Source organism: Canis lupus, chromosome 10, assembly GCF_003254725.2.
Source record: "Canis lupus dingo isolate Sandy chromosome 10, ASM325472v2, whole genome shotgun sequence".
NCBI lineage: Eukaryota > Metazoa > Chordata > Mammalia > Carnivora > Canidae > Canis > Canis lupus.
This window is the reverse complement of record NC_064252.1, coordinates 62,805,892-62,824,354: the sequence shown is the minus strand read 5'-3', so window position 1 is coordinate 62,824,354 and position 18,463 is coordinate 62,805,892. Positions and strand designations below refer to the sequence as shown.

Here is an 18,463-nt window from a genome sequence, read left to right as displayed (position 1 = left end):
GAGTCGTTGCTCTCCATGGAATATACGGTTTCAATCTACTTACAGGCTGACCCGGGGCTTGGTGTTTCGTTATCAGATCGGGGGGGGGGGGGGAGCGCCCACTTCATGGACTTATCGTGAAGGTTAAAGGACATACAAAGGCCCAAGGTCTTAGCCATGCCCCTGGCACAGAACAACTAAACGATTGTAACTGGACCGAAAGGCTTGGGCTCCCCGTGCGTGGCTCGGGCGCGTCGCGTTAACGGAAGGACCTCGCGGCCCGCGGAGGCCCGGGCAACGCGCGAGGTGGGTGCCCAACGCCCGCCTGTAAAATCGCGGGGTGTCCGGCCTGCCTCGCAGGGGACCCCCGCCTCCCCTTGCCCATCGCGCCTGCACCCCCGGGCCTGCGGCCAGCACTCCCGGGACACAAAGCCCCCGCCCCGGCCCCGGCCCCGGCCCCCGGCGCGCGGCGGGCAGCCCTATACGTCACGTCGGCGCGACGCCGCCCGATAGGCCCCCTCCCCGCCTCCGCCTCCGCCTCCCCCTCCTCCCGGCGCCCGCGCCGCTTTCTGGAAGCTTCGTGAAGGCGGCGGGCGCGTTCCGTCCGTCGGCGGCCGGCAGGAATCCGGGTCCATCCGTCCCTCCCAGGCCCGCGCAGACCCCGCCGAGTTGGCCATGCCCGAGAACGCGGCTCCGCGGAGCGGGGCGCCCGCCGCAGCCGCCGGCGGCCGCAGCAAAACCGCCTACCAGGACCGCGACAAGCCGGCGCAGATCCGCTTCAGCAACATCTCCGCGGCCAAAGGTACCGCTCGCGGCGTCCGGCCCGAGGCCGTGCGGGCCGAGCTCTGCGCTCCGGCCCCGGACTTGGGTTGCCAAAGCGCCTCTTCTGTTTGCCGGGATGGTCCGCGGCGAGCTTTGCTGCGCTCTGTGGGGGTCGCCGGCGCCGCCCGGTCCAGGCCCGGGCCCTGACGCCCGCAGCCTTTCGCCCTCGGCGGTTCCTCGGGCTGCCGGAGACGGCGGGCCTGGGCACCTGCCGCGGCAGCGCTGTCGTCGGTTCCCCTGCGAGAACGTCTTTTGCAAAATGCAGTTTAGGTTTCAGGTGTTCTTACGAGGATACCACGTAAAGAAGCTCTCGGCTCAACTAATGGAAAGGGGGCTGGCGCCTCGGTTGGGCGGCGCCCTTTGTCTTGGGCTGTGAGGGAGGCCTCGCTGCCGGCTGGAGCTCCCGGGAAGCCCGCTGTGCTTTTCCGCCCAGTCTGCGTGTGCAGCCGGGCCCCGCCGGCCTGGAAGTGTGGACGGCGCGTTGGCGCTGCGTTGTTCTGCAGACTAGGTCGGAGTATGATGGAGATGAAGACCCGAGCTACCGTTCTCTGTGACCGTTGCTTCGTGGCTCTGTGACCTTCGACCTCTGGCGAACGTTTCCTCACCCCTAAAATTGGGAAGGTGTTCCCTCGCTTTTTTTTCTTTTTTTAAGATTTTTATTTTTATTTCATGAGGGACCGAGAGAGAGAGAGAAGGGCAGAGACACAGGCAGAGGGAGAAGCAGGCCCCATGCAGGGAGCCCGACGTGGGACTCGATCCCGGGACCCCGGGGTCACGCCCTGGGCCGAAGGCGGTGCTAAACCGCTGAGCCACCTGGGCTGCCCTTTTTTTTTCTTTTTTTTTTTTTTTTTTTTTTTTTAAGAGTTGTGAGAATTAAGTATAGTTGATTTGAGACAGAAGAGTCTGGAAGGAAAAATGAGAACAAAGGCCTAGAGATCTTACCTGATGCTTATTGAGCCTTATAATCCAGTTTCATTACAGTTAGAGAATAAAGTGCATGAAGATGCGAGAAGTGAGATCGGGAGGGCAGGATGGAGCGAAATCCTTTGGAAGGGCCTGGTGAGCGGAGGTCGGGTGAATTATCTGTGAACATGACCTTTTCAGTGAGAACTCAGGGGCACAACTAATTTTTTCCAAATCAGACAAAACCTAGCCAACTTGGTCAAGAAAAGTTGCTTTCGTTTAGGTGTAGTTTTGGTTTAATTCAGGGAGCCAGTTTTTTATTTAAATGTTACCTCAAAATGGTGCTCCCCCCCCCCCATCTCCCCAAATTGATCATGTAAAAACCATATAGACACACAGGAAATACTAGTTCTGGTACTGTTCGGCATGCGTCCTGTAACAGACCCTACTGTGTGCCACACAGAATGGTAGCAATCAGACACCTTTGTAGATGTAAGCAGTCTAAAATCCTTCTTTATTTTTTGGTTAGGGTGCGTTGTCCTAACTTCATGTAGACGAATGTGAGGGCAATCTTAAAGTGAGTTGGTCTGCTTGTAGAACCTGGGCCATGTGGGTCCACTAAAATCGCCTGAAAGCATAATATTGCCTGGTTAATTAGGAATAGAAGCCCAAAATTATGAAATAATTAAGTGGAAAATAACTTTTAATTATAGCAAATACTTTCATTTTGTTAAGATCTTTATTATTTACACAATAAAGGGAGGGGAATAACTTTTAATTATAGCAAATACTTTCATTTTGTTAAGATCTTTATTATTTACACAATAAAGGGAGGGGGAGTATGATGCTGGTTGTGGAGTCTACAATGATTAGGGCACAATCTCAGCCCTGTGTATATTGAGTGAGGTGGTATCTTAGGAAGGGGAAGGCCTAATTATTTGTCCTGGGCTTCTCAAAAGGGGATTTGACTTGAGTGTTCATCAAATCTAATTTCCCTTAAGTGGACTAATAAACACTCTTAGGGAGCATTAATAAGAACATGTAACGTTGGAATGGTAGACTGTGTATCCGGAGGTGTTTTATAATGTACTGATGACTAAAACCTAAATTTTGGTTTGGGTAAAGGTTTGGGGTTTTTGTTTGTTTGAGCTTATTTGGTGGCAAGGGAGAAGGTGGCAAAGGATGTTTTACTGTGGACCATCTTTAGACGAGCTTCACATTGGTGGACAAAAAACTCTTTGCCTTCAAAGATTCAATCTATAATTAGGGGAGACAGTATAGTATATTAGGAAGTCTTGCCTCCCCTGTTGCTGCTTGTGTTCTTTTAAGGAATGGAGAAAAATACAGCCTTCATTCAGAGGTCATTGTGCTTATTTTGGTACTAGAGAAGGGTTAGGTAAATCCTCAAAATTGATTCTGCTGTAGGTAGGGCGCCAGTATTCTGTATAGTGACTTTAACAACAAAAGGTGAAGTGTCCTACAATCAAAAGTGTAAGAACAAATCAAAAAAGAATAAATCAGTTTCTAGTATATTCTTAATAAATAATGAATTTTCTTTAATGGACACAGTAAATGTGTATCATATCCTGATAAGGACAAATGATATGATCATTTGAGAAGAGAAACACTTTGTTTTAAGCATCTTGATTTTTTTCCCTCTGTTTACAGCTGTTGCTGATGCTATTAGAACAAGCCTTGGACCAAAAGGAATGGATAAAATGGTAAAAAGCTGAATTATGATTATGTATTAAAATCCTATTGTCCACACTGCAGAATCTCAATAAGGGTTAAGATGTGCTGCTTAAAAAGTGTTAGAAAGGTACTTTGAGAGTTTGGAAGAATAGATTGCTTTGGGGTGAACAGGACTCCAGTATAATTTGTATTTTGTTTAATGCTTTTTATACGAATTACATTCGCAAAAGTAGTTACCTGTTGTGTTATATGGAAAATAGAGTAAGGCTATAGCTCTAAGCGCTTGAGTTAATTGTTCCTTATTGAAATAACTGTGACCCTAAATTAGTCTGTAGAATTTGACTTGTTCTTCTAGTGTGGTTGACTGGCAACATAAAACATTCCAGAGCATTCCAGTCACTTGATAAATATACCCTCAAATTCAGTGCTAATTAACATCCAAAATGAGAGATAAACAATATGAAAGATTGGATGATATACAGATCATTATTCCCTCTGGATATTTTAAAATCCATTCCTGCTAGTAATGCTGTATAGCCTTTGTTGAAAATAATAAGACACAGATTACTGTGTTTGTAAGATTTGTATTCACTACGTTCATGGTGCAGTCTTTTTTGTAGATCCATGGTATCATTTCTTATGGATTTGAACCCAGGAGTATTAGTAATTCTTCATAGTATTATTTCTGCTCTATATTGTATATGTCTAGATTTCTTTCACTTTCAAACAAGTAAAAAAAATAGAGTAAAGCCAAGTATTTTCAGTTGTAAAATTAGACTGTTGCTGCGTGTTCTTATGTCACTATACTAATATAAGGGAAGAGAATTGGAAATGAAGCACAGCTGTAAGCTATGCAAACATAAATTAACAACTCTACTAAGAAGCTTTAAAGTTAGTAGAACTTTTAGGGTGTCATAGCACTGGGTAAAGAAAATAAAATGTTTGAAATACAGCTTTTTAAAAAAAAAAAAAAAAAACGAAATTTTGCAGATTCAAGATGGAAAAGGCGATGTGACCATTACAAATGATGGTGCCACCATTCTTAAACAGATGCAAGTGTTACATCCAGCAGCCAGAATGGTAAGTACAATTTTAGATAAGGTTTTTTTTTTTTTAAGTATTATTGGTTTAATATTTGTAAATAAATTTGTTTTATTTGATCACATTCTATAATTTAACCATTGTAAATTCTTTTTTTCTATGTTAAACAGGCATGTTTATAGGATACATTGTGTGTCTAACGTTGTGTTCTTCAGAGCGAGGTTGTAATACATGAATTTCCTTGTCCACAGGAATGTGCTATATATATATATATATATATATATATGTATAGTTGGAGAAAAAACATGAAATGGCAAAAGTTATTAGTTCAGGGGTATTAGTTGGAAAAGAGCAATGTAATCTTAATTGTGTGCAAAAAACAAATCATGTGTCAAACATAAACAGTAAGATTTATTAAAAACAATTAACCCAAAAAAAAAAAAACAAAACAATTAACCAATTCAACTAAGTGTAATGATGACCCTAGGGTTGAGTGAGAAGTCACCATATCTGCAAAAAGAAATTTCTATTGAAAAGTACGTTTGATTAGGTCAAGATGATTTTTGAAATGAATCAGATTATGCTTATACAGGGTCAATTCCGATAAACTTCCAAAGGACTCCAAACTGACACTTGTCTCCTAGAATGCCCTATTTTTTAGCTTCTAAGTCTACAGGGTACCTGTGGTATAACATATACACTTTCTGAGAGGAACTTCTGGTACTTGGGAAGAGAAGATTTAAAACCCATAGTCTGAACTTGAAATCATATCATAGATTCTTATAGGGAGTATATGAGCAGAATTTTGTGTGTCACAAAATATATTAATCATTTTAAAATAAAACTCAGAAATCTGAGAAATCAAGAATTAAATCATACAGGGTTGATAATCAGATTGTTTTTGACACTGATACGAAGGTCATTCTATATTTCAGTTACATGTTATTGGGTCTTCACATTTCTCATTGAGTAACTTAGCATGTTCTGTTTACTTAGCTGGTAGAGCTGTCTAAGGCACAAGATATAGAAGCAGGAGATGGCACCACATCAGTGGTCATCATTGCTGGCTCTCTCTTAGATTCCTGTACCAAGCTTCTTCAGAAAGGTAGGTAGGAGACATGATATGTTTTATTACAAATAAAGGCAAAAAACTATTAAGTAATAGATTTGATACTTAATTTGGAATAACTAATTTTATTAGGAATTTTTAGGTTGCATTTTGCTGTGTTTATCATAGGAGTAAGATTTTTTTTTTTTTTTTAACCAGGCTTCATTTTAAATGGAATTTAATAGAATTTTGCTTTTCTAAAATAAGTTGTGGTGGTGGTACTAATCTTCGGCTCTAGATGAGATGGGTGATTTGGGAGAGGTAGTATGGGTTCTTGTTCTGGTAAATAATGCTTAATTATAATAGAGACTCTCTAGTCACTTATTTTATTTCTTACCTAGATTTGTCGTGTTTTGAAAAAGTAAAAAATTTTGTTTTCATCTTAAATACCACATGAGTGCAGAATTGATTATTCCAATCACTTAAAAATTAAGACTCTGAAATTATAATGAACAACACATTTTAAGAAATATAATAATAAATGAAGTTTATCTGTTATGATAACCAACTTTTAACAACAGGGATTCATCCAACCATCATTTCTGAGTCATTCCAGAAGGCTTTAGAAAAGGGTATAGAAATCTTGACTGACATGTCTCGACCTGTGGAACTGAGTGACAGAGAAACTTTATTAAATAGTGCTACCACTTCCTTGAACTCAAAGGTGAGACCAGTGCTTAAGGGATCATTGTATAGTTACTTTTTAAAGTTTGTTAAGATTTGTAACTCTTCAGTTGTGATTTTTTTTGATACTACAGTTTTTTGTTTTTTTTTTTTTTTTTTTTTTTTTAAGATTTTATTCATCCATTCATGAGAGAGAGGGGCAGAGACACAGGCAGAGGGAGAAGCAGGCGAGGCAGAGACACAGGCAGAGAGAGAAGCAGGCTCCATGCAGGGAGCCCAACATGGGACTCGATCCCGGGTCTCCAGGATCCCACCCTGGGCTGAAGGCGGCGCCAAACTGCTGAACCACTGGGGCTGCCCTACTATACAGTTTATAAAGGTTAGGTCTAGAGTGTCTAGGTTACTGAAGTTATTTATATAATTGAATTAGTTCAGGTCAGATTTGCTCCTTCAAGGCTTTCAAATAAACTATCATCATTTTATAGATGGGAAAATAGATCTAGTGAAATTAAATAACTAATCCAAGACCTATCAGTAAGGGATAAGCAAAGATTGGAACCCAGGACAGGTTTGCCCACCCATGGTCCCTCTTAACTAATAATCAATGATGTTTTCTTAGTTTTCAATTTTATTTATTTATTTATTTATTTATTTATTTATTTATTTATTTATTTATGATAGTCACACGGGGTGGGGGGTGCGGGCAGAGACACAGGCAGAGGGAGAAGCAGGCTCCATGTACCGGGAGCCCGACATGGGATTCAATCCCGGGTCTCCAGGATCGCGCCCTGGGCCAAAGCAGGCACTAAACCGCTGTGCCACCCAGGGATCCCCAGTTTTCAAATTTAAAGCATTGGTTGTTTTTTTTTTTTATTATTATTTCTTGCATACTTCATGTTTTTTGTTTCCTATCATGTCCTGTGTCCCCCCTCCCATTTTCTCATCAGTATTGTATTGAACATTCATGTTCTTCCAGTGTTAGGTGGAGAGCTAGATAGTGTTAGTGACATACATGTTTTTAATTTCTCCAGATCTTATATAGACAGAATAGTGAGGTTAACAAGTATTGGTCATAGAGCCTAGACTGCTTGGGTTTAGTGCTAGGTTCATCACTTGACTAAACTTGTGACTCTGAATTTCTTCATCAAGATTGAAGGAGGGGACGCCTGGGTTGAGCGTCTGCCTTTGGCTTAGGGCATGATCTTGGGGTCCTGGGATCAAGTCCCACATCAGGCTCCCTGCAAGGAGCCTGCTTCTCCCTCGGCCTGTGTCTCTGCCTCTCTCTGTGTGTGTCTCATGAATTAATAAAATCTTAAAGATTGAAGGAGCATATAAACGTAAAGAGCTAAGACCACACTAAGAGCTTAGTAAGTATTAGCCAGTAGTTATTTTTATTAGCCCCTCAGTATTAAGGGTGGACATCTATAGCATTTGGTCACAAATTCATTTTAGATAAGAAACATCTATGTATGATTTGATTTTTGGATTTACTATGGAATTATGAGTAATCTAGGTAGTTCCATCTAGGATGTTAATAAAATAGGAAAACAAATCTCCATATTTTGTGCCCTTGGTGACTAATGACTTAGAGTGGAAAAGACAGTTCATAGGGAATGTTGTCTCGTGTTGTCCCACTCTCCCCCTGCCACCTGAAAAAAGTGATTACTTCTTGAAGATGTTTGTCGTTAAAGAACTAGGACTTTTTCTGTTGTGAGGCTGATTTTATTATTTTTTTTAATTCTAGGTTGTGTCTCAGTATTCAAGTCTGCTTTCTCCAATGAGTGTAAATGCAGTGATGAAAGTTATTGACCCAGCCACGGCTACTAGTGTAGATCTTAGAGACATTAAAATAGTTAAGAAACTTGGGTAAGCATTTCTAATTATAATTTTAATAAAAATTAACTTAAGAACTGATATTAATGTAAAAATCTCAGGAATTTGTTTATATTTCATTATGATGGCAAGGCCATCTTCTAGTATGATCAAACAAGTTCAGGAATTGGGGAAATAATACATGGGAGGCTCACATTTTTATCGGACTGGTGATTTTTAATCTGTTGGCAATCTCTTAATCTCTGATTTCTACCCTTTTAACTGTCTACTGCTTGTTTGCTTTTTTCTTAGTGGGACAATTGATGACTGTGAGCTGGTAGAAGGGCTGGTACTTACTCAGAAGGTGGCAAATTCTGGCATAACTAGAGTTGAAAAGGCTAAGATTGGGCTTATTCAGTTTTGCTTATCTGCTCCCAAAACGGATGTAAGTAAAACCAAATGAAACTGGTTCCTTGTAATGTGTGTGATGTTCTAATAGCTCAGACCTTTGTTCATTATTATAAAAATAAAATACTGTTAATAGTGATAAAAACCATAGATTTCAAAAGGAAATGGTAAGATTGAGGCAAAAATAGAAATTGTTGGATACCAGACAGGACAGATCTATACCTTCAATTGGCTATTGTTGAAATTGAGCATTGACAGCATAGGTGAAGACAAATAACAATAGGGGTACTGTGTATGAAAAAATGAAAAACTCTGTAAGTTAGAGTGTAAGTGGATTTCCAGATTCTTTGTAGGTTTCTGGAAAATCTCCACCCATCCTATAGCAGCGGGCAGATCTCTAGTCCTACATTTGCACAAATGAAACTCGAAAACAGCTTACTATTTATACTTTAAATAAATGTTTTTAAAGGTATTTTCATATCTTTTAATCATAAATGCTATTTCCAAAAGGGAGTGGCTTATCTTGTCACTTCATTAAGAATTGCTCTTTTCTTACGTCATTTTGGGAAACAGGTTTCCTGTTGATTCATGTTTCCCAAAAGTTCAACCATTAGAAAAATTAATGTTGTTTTATAAACCTTTGATTAATAAGATTTTTCCCTGGTACCTCCTTTCAGCATACCAGTTTTTATAACAAGCCATAGAGTTAAAAGGGTGCAATTGAAATTACTTCAGTGATGCATATAATTGTATGAAGAAAATTGACATAGTCAGGAAATAGGATAATCATTTTACAATTACCAAAAATGTGCTTGCAAAAAATATAAACAAGACAACAGGGTGTATAGATGAACGTTAAAGGTTGGTGTGTGTTCATCCTCTTAGATCTTTTCTGTGTATGTCTGTATAGTTTATTATTAGATATTTGGTTGGATTTACATGATACATAATATTTTCTTTAAATGTCTCCTTTTCACTTAAAAACTCTTACAATGCAATTAATATCTTTTTTTTCAACAGATGGATAATCAAATTGTAGTTTCTGACTATGTCCAGATGGATCGAGTGCTTCGGGAGGAGAGAGCCTATATCCTCAATTTAGTGAAGCAAATTAAAAAAACAGGATGTAATGTCCTCCTCATACAGAAGTCTATCCTGAGGTATGGGGCTATTTTGTTCACCTTTTAATGACTATTTATTTTGGATCCTCTAGCAGTTTCTTAGGAAACATTTGGAGTGGGTAAATCACTAGAAATCTAGAATGAATCTACATTTTGAGACATTACTGTATTCTGATGAATCCTCTTAAAGTGAGTTCTCTTCCCATTGTGATAATTTAAATGTGTGGAATATACAGTTGACCTTTGAGCAACTCAGGTTTGAACTGTGTGGGTCAACTTTATGTGGATATTTTCAACAGTACTATAAATGTATTTTCCTCATGGTTTTGTTTTTTTTGTTTTTTTTTTTCCCCCACAGCTTCCCTCATGGTTTTTTAAGTTTTATTTATTTAAGTAATCTTTATATCCGACATTGGCCTGGAACTCATGACCCTGAAATCAAGAGTCGATTTATTCTTCCAACTAAGCCAGCCAGGCTGGTGCCTCTCCTCGTGGTTTTCTTAACGTTTTCCTTTCCTTAGTTTTATTATAAGAATTATATATACATGCAACATACAAAATATTGGTTAACTGTTATCAGTAAGACTTTGGTCAACAGGTTATTAGTAGTTTTGGGGAAGTCAAAATGTATGCATATTTTTGAGTGGAGAGAGGGAGGTGATCCCCCTACGTGTTGTTCCAGGGTCAACAGTATATTCTTTATAGACCAAGATCCTAAATATCCAGCAAATGGAATGCTTTGTTTTTTAAAAGGTTAGTTTGGTCTAGAATTTAACTACCTGAGAGAGTCTTTTATTTAAACACCCATGAAATTGCTTGCCTTGAAATTTAGAAGTTCTTTGAAGGGAATGTAGAATCATTCATAGATTGAATTTTCCGAAGTTTGAATTGAGAATTGATCTTTTTTTTTTCTTTAATGTTTTCTTCAAGTAAGTAGACACATTCCCTTGTGCTTTATTAATAGTGTTATGCCAGAAAGTACTATGGGTGATCATTTTATATAGAAACCTTGACAAACAGGACGCCTTGATGAAGGGTTAGATTACCTGGTTCTACCAAGTCATAGCATAGGTAGTGACCTTAAGTAGCCGTTCTCAAATTTTAGGTAGCTTATCTATAAAAACAGAGATCGTAATATTCACCCCCTCCAATGTCACAAGGTTTCCCAGAGGTTTGTTCCAGATAATTTGAGAGAAAGCATAAATTTGTAGTGTCTTGAATTACATATTTCTAAATTCATGAAATATGGATAAAGTTTTAACTATTAAAGATATACTAGTTTAGTATTAAAAACTATGACAATTTGCGCAGCCTGGGTGGCTCAGCGATTTAGCACCGCCTGCAGCCCAGGGCATGATCCTGGAGACCTGGGATCAAGTTCCACATCAGGCTCCCTACATGGAGCCTGCTTCTCCCTCTGCCTGTGTCTTTGCCTCTCTCTCTGTCTGTGTGTCTCATGAATAAATAAAATCCTAAAAAAAAGAAAAAAAAAAACTGACAATTTTTGTGTCTTTTACAAATAGTGTTGCTGGGGTCCATTTGAATATTATCCATTGGAAACGTTCAAAGTTTAGAGCTCATAAACTTGGTAAACCAACATATAAAGCATATTCCTTCACAAATACTTTGTTATTCATCATTTAAACAATAAAATGACAGAAAGCTTAAAAAGCAGTTGAATAGCGGGTTTTTTTTTAATTTAGCAATGACATTAATCACCGATTTTTGTATTTTAGAGATGCTCTTAGTGATCTTGCATTACATTTCCTGAACAAGATGAAGATTATGGTGGTTAAGGATATTGAAAGAGAAGACATTGAATTCATTTGTAAGGTAAAATATTCCTAGCACCTGTTTGAGAATATCCAATAATCAATTCTTGTATTAATCTGTGGGTTTGATATTTTTCCCAGACAATTGGAACCAAGCCAGTTGCTCATATTGACCAATTCACTGCTGATATGCTGGGATCGGCTGAGTTAGCTGAGGAGGTCAATTTAAATGGTTCTGGCAAACTGCTTAAGGTAAAGTTTGTAATAAAGCTTTTATTTACTTGGGGGTTTTGTTTTATTTATTTTTTTGTTTGTTTTTTGTTTTGTTTTTTTGTTTTGTTTGTTTTAATCCTCATTTTAAATATACCTAATCTGGAATTTGTTTACTAAAGATTACAGGCTGTACAAGCCCCGGAAAAACAGTTACAATTGTTGTTCGTGGATCTAACAAATTGGTGATTGAAGAAGCTGAGCGCTCTATTCATGATGCCCTATGTGTTATTCGCTGTTTAGTGAAGAAGAGGTAATAAAAGTTACCGATTACCATTTTGAACATTGACGTTTTTATATTTTGACTATTTTTAAGGTAGAAGTAGTAAGTTATTAGACATAGCTTCCTGTTAGATAAAATAAACTAAAAATGTATTTGTGAATTTCAGAGCTCTTATTGCAGGAGGTGGTGCTCCAGAGATAGAATTGGCCCTGCGGTTAACTGAATATTCACGAACATTGAGTGGCATGGAATCCTACTGCGTTCGTGCTTTTGCAGATGCTATGGAAGTCATTCCATCTACACTAGCTGAAAATGCTGGCCTGAATCCCATTTCTACAGTAACAGAACTAAGAAACCGACATGCCCAAGGAGAAAAAACTACCGGCATAAATGTCCGAAAGGTAATAATTGAATTCTTAATTATTGCAGAAAATGTTGATTAAAACGTTAAAAGCTTCATAAATGTCTGCTGAATGAAAAGGTGGTGTGGGTTTTTTGGTTTTTGGCTCTTTTTTGGTGCACAGCAAAGCAAGGTTTACTGAGTTGATAGTAAAGTTTATTGAATGATAGAGTACAGAGCTCCCAAAAAGGGAGGAGACTCTAAGGGTTTCCTGAGTGAAAAGCATTTTAATTAAAAGTAATCTTAGGGGGTGCCTGGGTGGCTCAGTTGATTAAGCATCCAATTCTTGATTTTGGCTCAGGTCATGATCTCAGGGTGATGGGATCGAGACCTTTGTTGGGCTCCCTTCTCAGTGGAGAGTTAGCTTGAGATTCTCTCTCTCCCTCTGCCCCTGCCCCCTGAACTTTTTCAAAGAAAATAATTTATTATTTTTATTTTTTTTATTTTTTTAGTAATCTTGGGTTTAGAGGTGCCTGGCTGGCTCTATCAGAAAAGCATATGACTCTTGGTCTCCAGGTTGAGAGTTCAAGCCCCATATTAGGTGCAGAAATGACTTTATTTTTTTAAATTATTTAACAAGAGTACAAATTGGGGGAGCAGCAGCCAGCAGAGGGAGAGGGAGAAGCAGGCTCACTGCTGAGCAAGGAGCCCACTGCAAGACCTGGTCCCAGCACCCTGGGATCATGACCTGAGCCCAAGGCAGATGCTTAACCGACTGAACCACCACCCAGGCGCCCTGTAGAAATTACTTTTTTTTTTTTTTTTTTTAAGATTTTATTGATTTATAAAAGAGAGAGGGCAGAGACATAGGCAGAGGGAGAAGCAGGCTCCCTGCAGGAAGGCCTGATGTGGGATTCAATCCCTAGACCCTGGGATCACTACCTGAGCCAAAGGCCGACTCTCAAATGCTGAAACCACCCAGGTGCCCCTCCTTTTTTTTATTTTTTTATTTTTTTTAAGTAATCTTGGATCCAAATGTGAGAATTGCAGATTAATTTATGCCATTGAATAAGAATGAAGATGATGTCTTAAGTGAAAAGTATTATTTGTTCATTAACACTGCTATTTATTGATTGTGTAACTCTTAGTTATTTAAGTCTGTGCTTCAGTTTCCTTGGTTGTTAAAAGGGACAACTCATAGTTCCTTCAAAGCCTGTTGTTAGGATTAAATATATTACCAACCAGAAGGCTCTTACTAAAGTTGCCTGGCGTAAGCACTACATAAATATAATTAACTGTTCTGTTGTTGTGGCCAGCAGCCTAGTATAATTGTGTAAGGTAAACACAGCCGTAATAACCTTCACTTTTGTATTAGTGCTTTATATTGAAGAGAGAGACAATACATAATGGAAAATAACAGAGTCCAAGGTAATATTTTTTAAGTGATCTAGAACTCCAAAGGAAAGGCACTGCCTGCTTAGGGAAAGCTTTATGATAATGCAACTTTAATAGGGGGCATGAGGAAATTTCAGGTGGAGAAGCAAAAGTTTTATGTGAAAGGGCTCATTTTGTCTAGAGGGTTATATGTTGGCATTATAGTGGAGTTGAAGGTTGGAAATCTCACAGAAGAACTAGAATGAGGAGGCCTTTGAGTATTGGGGCAGTTATGAGGGAGTTTTGTTTTTATTTTGTTTTTATTCCAGTAGTTGGGAGCTACTGATGTTTTTTTTAACCAAGAGGTTAAGATGATGAAAAAGTATTTTAAGGAGGGAAGACTGGAAGCACGGTTGTTGCCCATTATGGCCACAATAACATAATGCAATAATCCAGAGAGAAGGTGGACTAAGATAATGGCAGTAACAATTTAAAAATGGGATTTGAGAGAGGTACAAAGGCAGAACAGACCAGACTTAACTATATTCAGAATTGGGGTTCAGGGATGACTTGAGCATTAAAGATATCACTTTTTTTTTTTAAGATTTTATTTATTTATTTATTCATGAGAGACACACACACAGAAAGAGGGAGAGAGGCAGAGACACAGGCAGAGGGAGAAGCAGGCTCTATGCAGGGAGCCTTACGTGGGGCTCAGCCCCGGGTCTCCAGGATCAGGTCCTAAGCTGAAGGCGGTACAAAACCGCAGAGCCACCCGGGCTGCTCAGATGTCACAATTTTTAATTAGTATGAGATCATCTACCTAATTTTTGCTTGGGTAATTTAAAGATAATTAGAAGTTGTTTTGGGGTTAGGACTAGGGAAATCTAATATTAATTCAGTTTTTCCACATTTTAGTTAAATACAACCTACAATATGCAGAAGGGCTTAGCAGAGAGTATTGACTTTTGACTAGAGCAAAGGAAAACTAGGTTGGAAAGGCATGTCATACTCGTAGCAGTGTAGTTGTGTGATTACAGACACTAAATGCAACTTATGCTATTTGGCAGGGTGGTATTTCCAACATTTTGGAGGAACTGGTTGTCCAGCCTTTGTTGGTTTCAGTCAGTGCACTGACTCTAGCAACTGAAACCGTCCGGAGCATTCTGAAAATTGATGATGTGGTAAGTATAAATAGGTTGTGAATTTCCCTACAAGGTCAAAAAGGCATATATTTTTTTAAGAGTTTTAAGGAGGGGAGCAGGGTGGTGAATACTACTTTGCTGGTCATCAAGGTGATAACAGTTCATACTTTTACAGTCTTTTCTCACTTGTAAAAATAGGGGTGATTTGGTAATTGCTCTTTCATCATTAAAATTCTATCATTACAAGTTGTAGAACTCAAGTTTTTTTCTTTTCAGGTAAATACTCGGTAATCGGATTAACACCGGTCAACTGGTGCTGCTGTGGCCACTAACAGTGCATCTGGAGTGGAAGATCACCTTGGTGTTCTTGCTGTTTGGAAGATTTGTTTCCTTTACGAATCCCTAGGCCTGGTCTTCCAGTGGCACTTGCTTGAAAAATTGTATTGATACAACTTGATTAAAATATTAAATGTTTGATTTCAAAAGGCAGATTAATTTATTGGCCCTTGTCCCCCAACAGTCTGTTACTTCTGATATTCTTAAAAAACCTGTGTAAGAAGAGAAAAAAATGAATTCACATTTGCCTGTTGACTTTCTTGGGTCTCAATCCTGAGTTCTTAAAGTTTTGTGGGGTGTTGTTTTTTCTTATGGAAGTATTGAGAATTTTTAAATGACCCAGTCTGCTCCTCACTCTGATAAATCCCCATTCACACAAAAATATCAAAATGATAATATCCACTGTTTTAAAAATTAACAGTATAGAGGGCACCTGGGTGGCTCAGTTTGTTAAGCATTTGACTTTGGCTCAGGTCATTATCTTGTGAGATTGAGCCCTGTGTCCAGCTCTGTGGGGAGTCTGTTCAAGATCCTCTGTCCCTCTCCCCAGTTCGTGTGTGCGCATGGGCACTATCTCAAATAAATCTTTTTTTTTTTTTTTTTTAAGATTTATTATTTATTAGAGCACAGAGGGAAAGTGAGAAGCAGACTCCCCACCTTGCAGAGATCCTGATGGGCTCGATCCCAGGACCCTGAGATCATGACCCAAGCTGAAGCCAAACACTTAACTAAGGCACCCCAATAAAATCTTATTTTAAAAAACATTTACAGGAAGATACTAAGTGAAAAATGAAGTTTTCCCCATAGCCTATCCTCCCAATCCTTTTCTTTGAAAATATAACTTTGTGTTAATTGGGATTCCTTTTGCAAATAAAAGTATATGCATCTATGTAGCAAATGTTATACATGGGCATTCTTAATGTGTCATTTCAGTAGCTTAGAACCTCTTTGCCTCTGTCCTGATCCAGGCATCCTCTATTGACATGAATCATGTAAAATTTCTAGACTAGTCTCTGCCCTTGCTCTGGCTTCCTTCCAGGCAGTTCTGTACACTAGTGATTTTTTAAAATTTGTCAGGCACAAGTTTTCATGGCTATTAACTGCTTTGGATAAAGGCCAGACTTTTGAAGAAGACCATAAATTGGGCTTACGCAATCTAATACCACTTGGCCCACATCTCTTGGACTCAGTTAAGGGTCCATTTCTGGGTTCTATGCTATTCCATTGATCTTTGTGTCTTGTTTCTGTGTCAGTACTGTACAGTCTTGATAATTACAGCTTTGTAACAGCTTGAACTCTGGAATTGTGATACCACCAATTTCGGGTTTCTTTTTCAACATTCCTTGGACTATTTGGGGTTTTGTGGTTCCATACAAATTTTAGGATTATTTGTTCCAGCTCTGTGAAATAAGTTGATTGTATTTTGATAGTGATTGATTGCACTGAATGTATAGATTGCTCTAGGCAGCATAGACATTTTAACATTATTCTTCCAATCCACGAGCAGGGAACATTTTTCCATTTCTTTGTCTTCCTCAATTTCTTTCATGAGTGTTCTATAGTTATCTGAGTACAGGTCTTTGCTTCTTTGATTAGGTTTATTCCTAGATATCATGGTTTTGGGTGCAGTTGTAAATAGGATCAACTCCTTAATCTCTTTTTTGTCTCATTAGTGTGTAGAAATGCAACTTATTTCTGTGCATTAATTTTATATCCCACCATATTGCTGAATTCCTATATGGGTTCTAGCAATTTTAGGGTGAAGTCATTTGAGTTTTCCATATAGAGTATCCTGTCATCTGCTAAGAGTGAGAGTTCGACTTCTTTGCCGATTTGGATGCCTTTTCTTTTGTCTGATTGCTGAGGCCAGGACTTCTGGTACTATGTTGAACAATGGTGGGGAGAGTGGACATCCCTGTCATGTTCCTAACCTTAGGGGAAAAAGCTCTCCGTTTTTCCCCATTGAGAATATTCGCTATGGGCTTTTCGTATATGGTTTTATGATTTGAGATATGTTCTCTATCCCTACACTGTGAAGACTTTTAATCAAGATGGGATGCTTTGTCAAATGCTTTTTCTGTATCTATGGAGAGGATTATATGGTTTTTGTCCTTTTTTTTTTTTTTTTTTTAATTATTTTACTTATTTATGATAGGCACACAGTGAGAGAGAGAGAGAGAGGCAGAGACACAGGCAGAGGGAGAAGCAGGCTCCATGTACCGGGAGCCTGACATGGGATTTGATCCTGGGTCTCCAGGATCGTGCCCTGGGCCAAAGGCAGGCACTAAACCACTGCACCACCCAGGGATCCCTGTCCTTTTTTTTATTAATGTATATCACATTGATTTGTTGATGTTGAACCACCCTTGCAGCCCAGGAATAAGTCCCACTTGGTCATGGTGAATAATCCTTTACTGTTGGATCCTATTGGCTAGTATTGGTGAGAATTTTTGCATCCATATTCATCGGGGCTATTCTGTAATTCTCCTTTTTGGTAGGGTGTTTCTCTGGTTTTGACTTCAAAGTAATGCTGGCCTCATAGAAAGTTTGGACGTTTTCCTTCCATTTCTATTTTTTGAAACAGCTTCAATCAAATAGGTATTCTTTAAATGTTTGGTTGAATTCCCCTGGCAAGCCACCTGGCTCTGGACTCTTGTTGGGAGATTTTTGATTACTGCTTCAATTTCCTTGCTGGTTATGGGTCTGTTCAGGTTTTCTGTTTCTTCTTGTTTCAGTTTTGGTAGCTCATAGGTCTCTAGGAATGCATCCATTTCTTCCAGATTGCCTAATTTGTTGACATATAGTTGCTTATAATATGTTCATATAATTATATTTTTTCAGTGTTTCTTGTGATCTTTTTCATTCATGATTTTATTTATTTGGGTCCTTTCTTTTTTTCTTTTTGATAAGTCTGGCCAAGGGTTTATCCATCTTAATTCTTTCAAAGAATCAGCTCTTAGTTTTGTTGATCTGTTGTAGCCTTTTGGTTTCTATTTCATTGATTTCTGGTCTAATCTTTATTATTTCTCTTCTTTTAAAAAGAAATATTTATACATGAGAGAGGCAGAGACATAAGCAGAGGGAGAAGCAGGCTCCCTGCGGTGAGCTCTATTCAGGATTTGATCCCAGGACGCTGGGATCAAGACCTGAGCCAAAGGCAGGCACTCAACCACTGAGCCACCCAGGTGCCCCTTTTCTCTTCTGCTGGGTTCAGGCTCTACTTGCTGTTCTTTGTACCACTCCTTTAAGTGTAAGGTTAAGTTGTATATTTGAGACCTATAGATAGGTCTCTATCCCTCCTTAGGATTGCTTTTGCTGTATCCCAAAGTTTTGAACAGTTGTGTTTTCATTTTCATTTGTTTCCATGAATTTGTAAAATTCTTTAATTTCATGCTTGACCCATTCATTCTTTAGTAGGATGCTCTTTAGCCTCCATGTATTTGAATTCTTTCCAAATTTTCTCTTGTGATTGAGTTCCAGTTCAGAGTATTGT

General features: G+C 39.1%; 1 protein-coding gene across 2 annotated transcripts; it reads left to right on the top strand.

Annotated features, from left to right (window-relative positions):
• Positions 1-496: 496 nt before the first annotated feature.
• Positions 497-15,119, top strand: CCT4 (chaperonin containing TCP1 subunit 4). Of its 2 annotated transcripts, none has more exons than XM_049115917.1 (14): positions 497-781; positions 3,373-3,425; positions 4,387-4,476; positions 5,434-5,542; positions 6,067-6,209; positions 7,914-8,035; positions 8,294-8,426; positions 9,410-9,549; positions 11,247-11,343; positions 11,424-11,534; positions 11,675-11,805; positions 11,942-12,176; positions 14,560-14,670; positions 14,911-15,119. In XM_049115917.1, the coding sequence occupies exons 1-14, from the start codon at positions 655-657 to the stop codon at positions 14,923-14,925; spliced, it is 1,617 nt and encodes a 538-aa protein (XP_048971874.1). In that variant the 5' UTR covers positions 497-654; the 3' UTR covers positions 14,926-15,119. The 2 variants fall into 2 exon arrangements, with proteins under 2 accessions (XP_048971874.1, XP_025324641.1); XM_025468856.3 differs by having other exon boundaries at positions 14,560-14,673.
• The last annotated feature ends 3,344 nt before the right edge of the window (positions 15,120-18,463 follow it).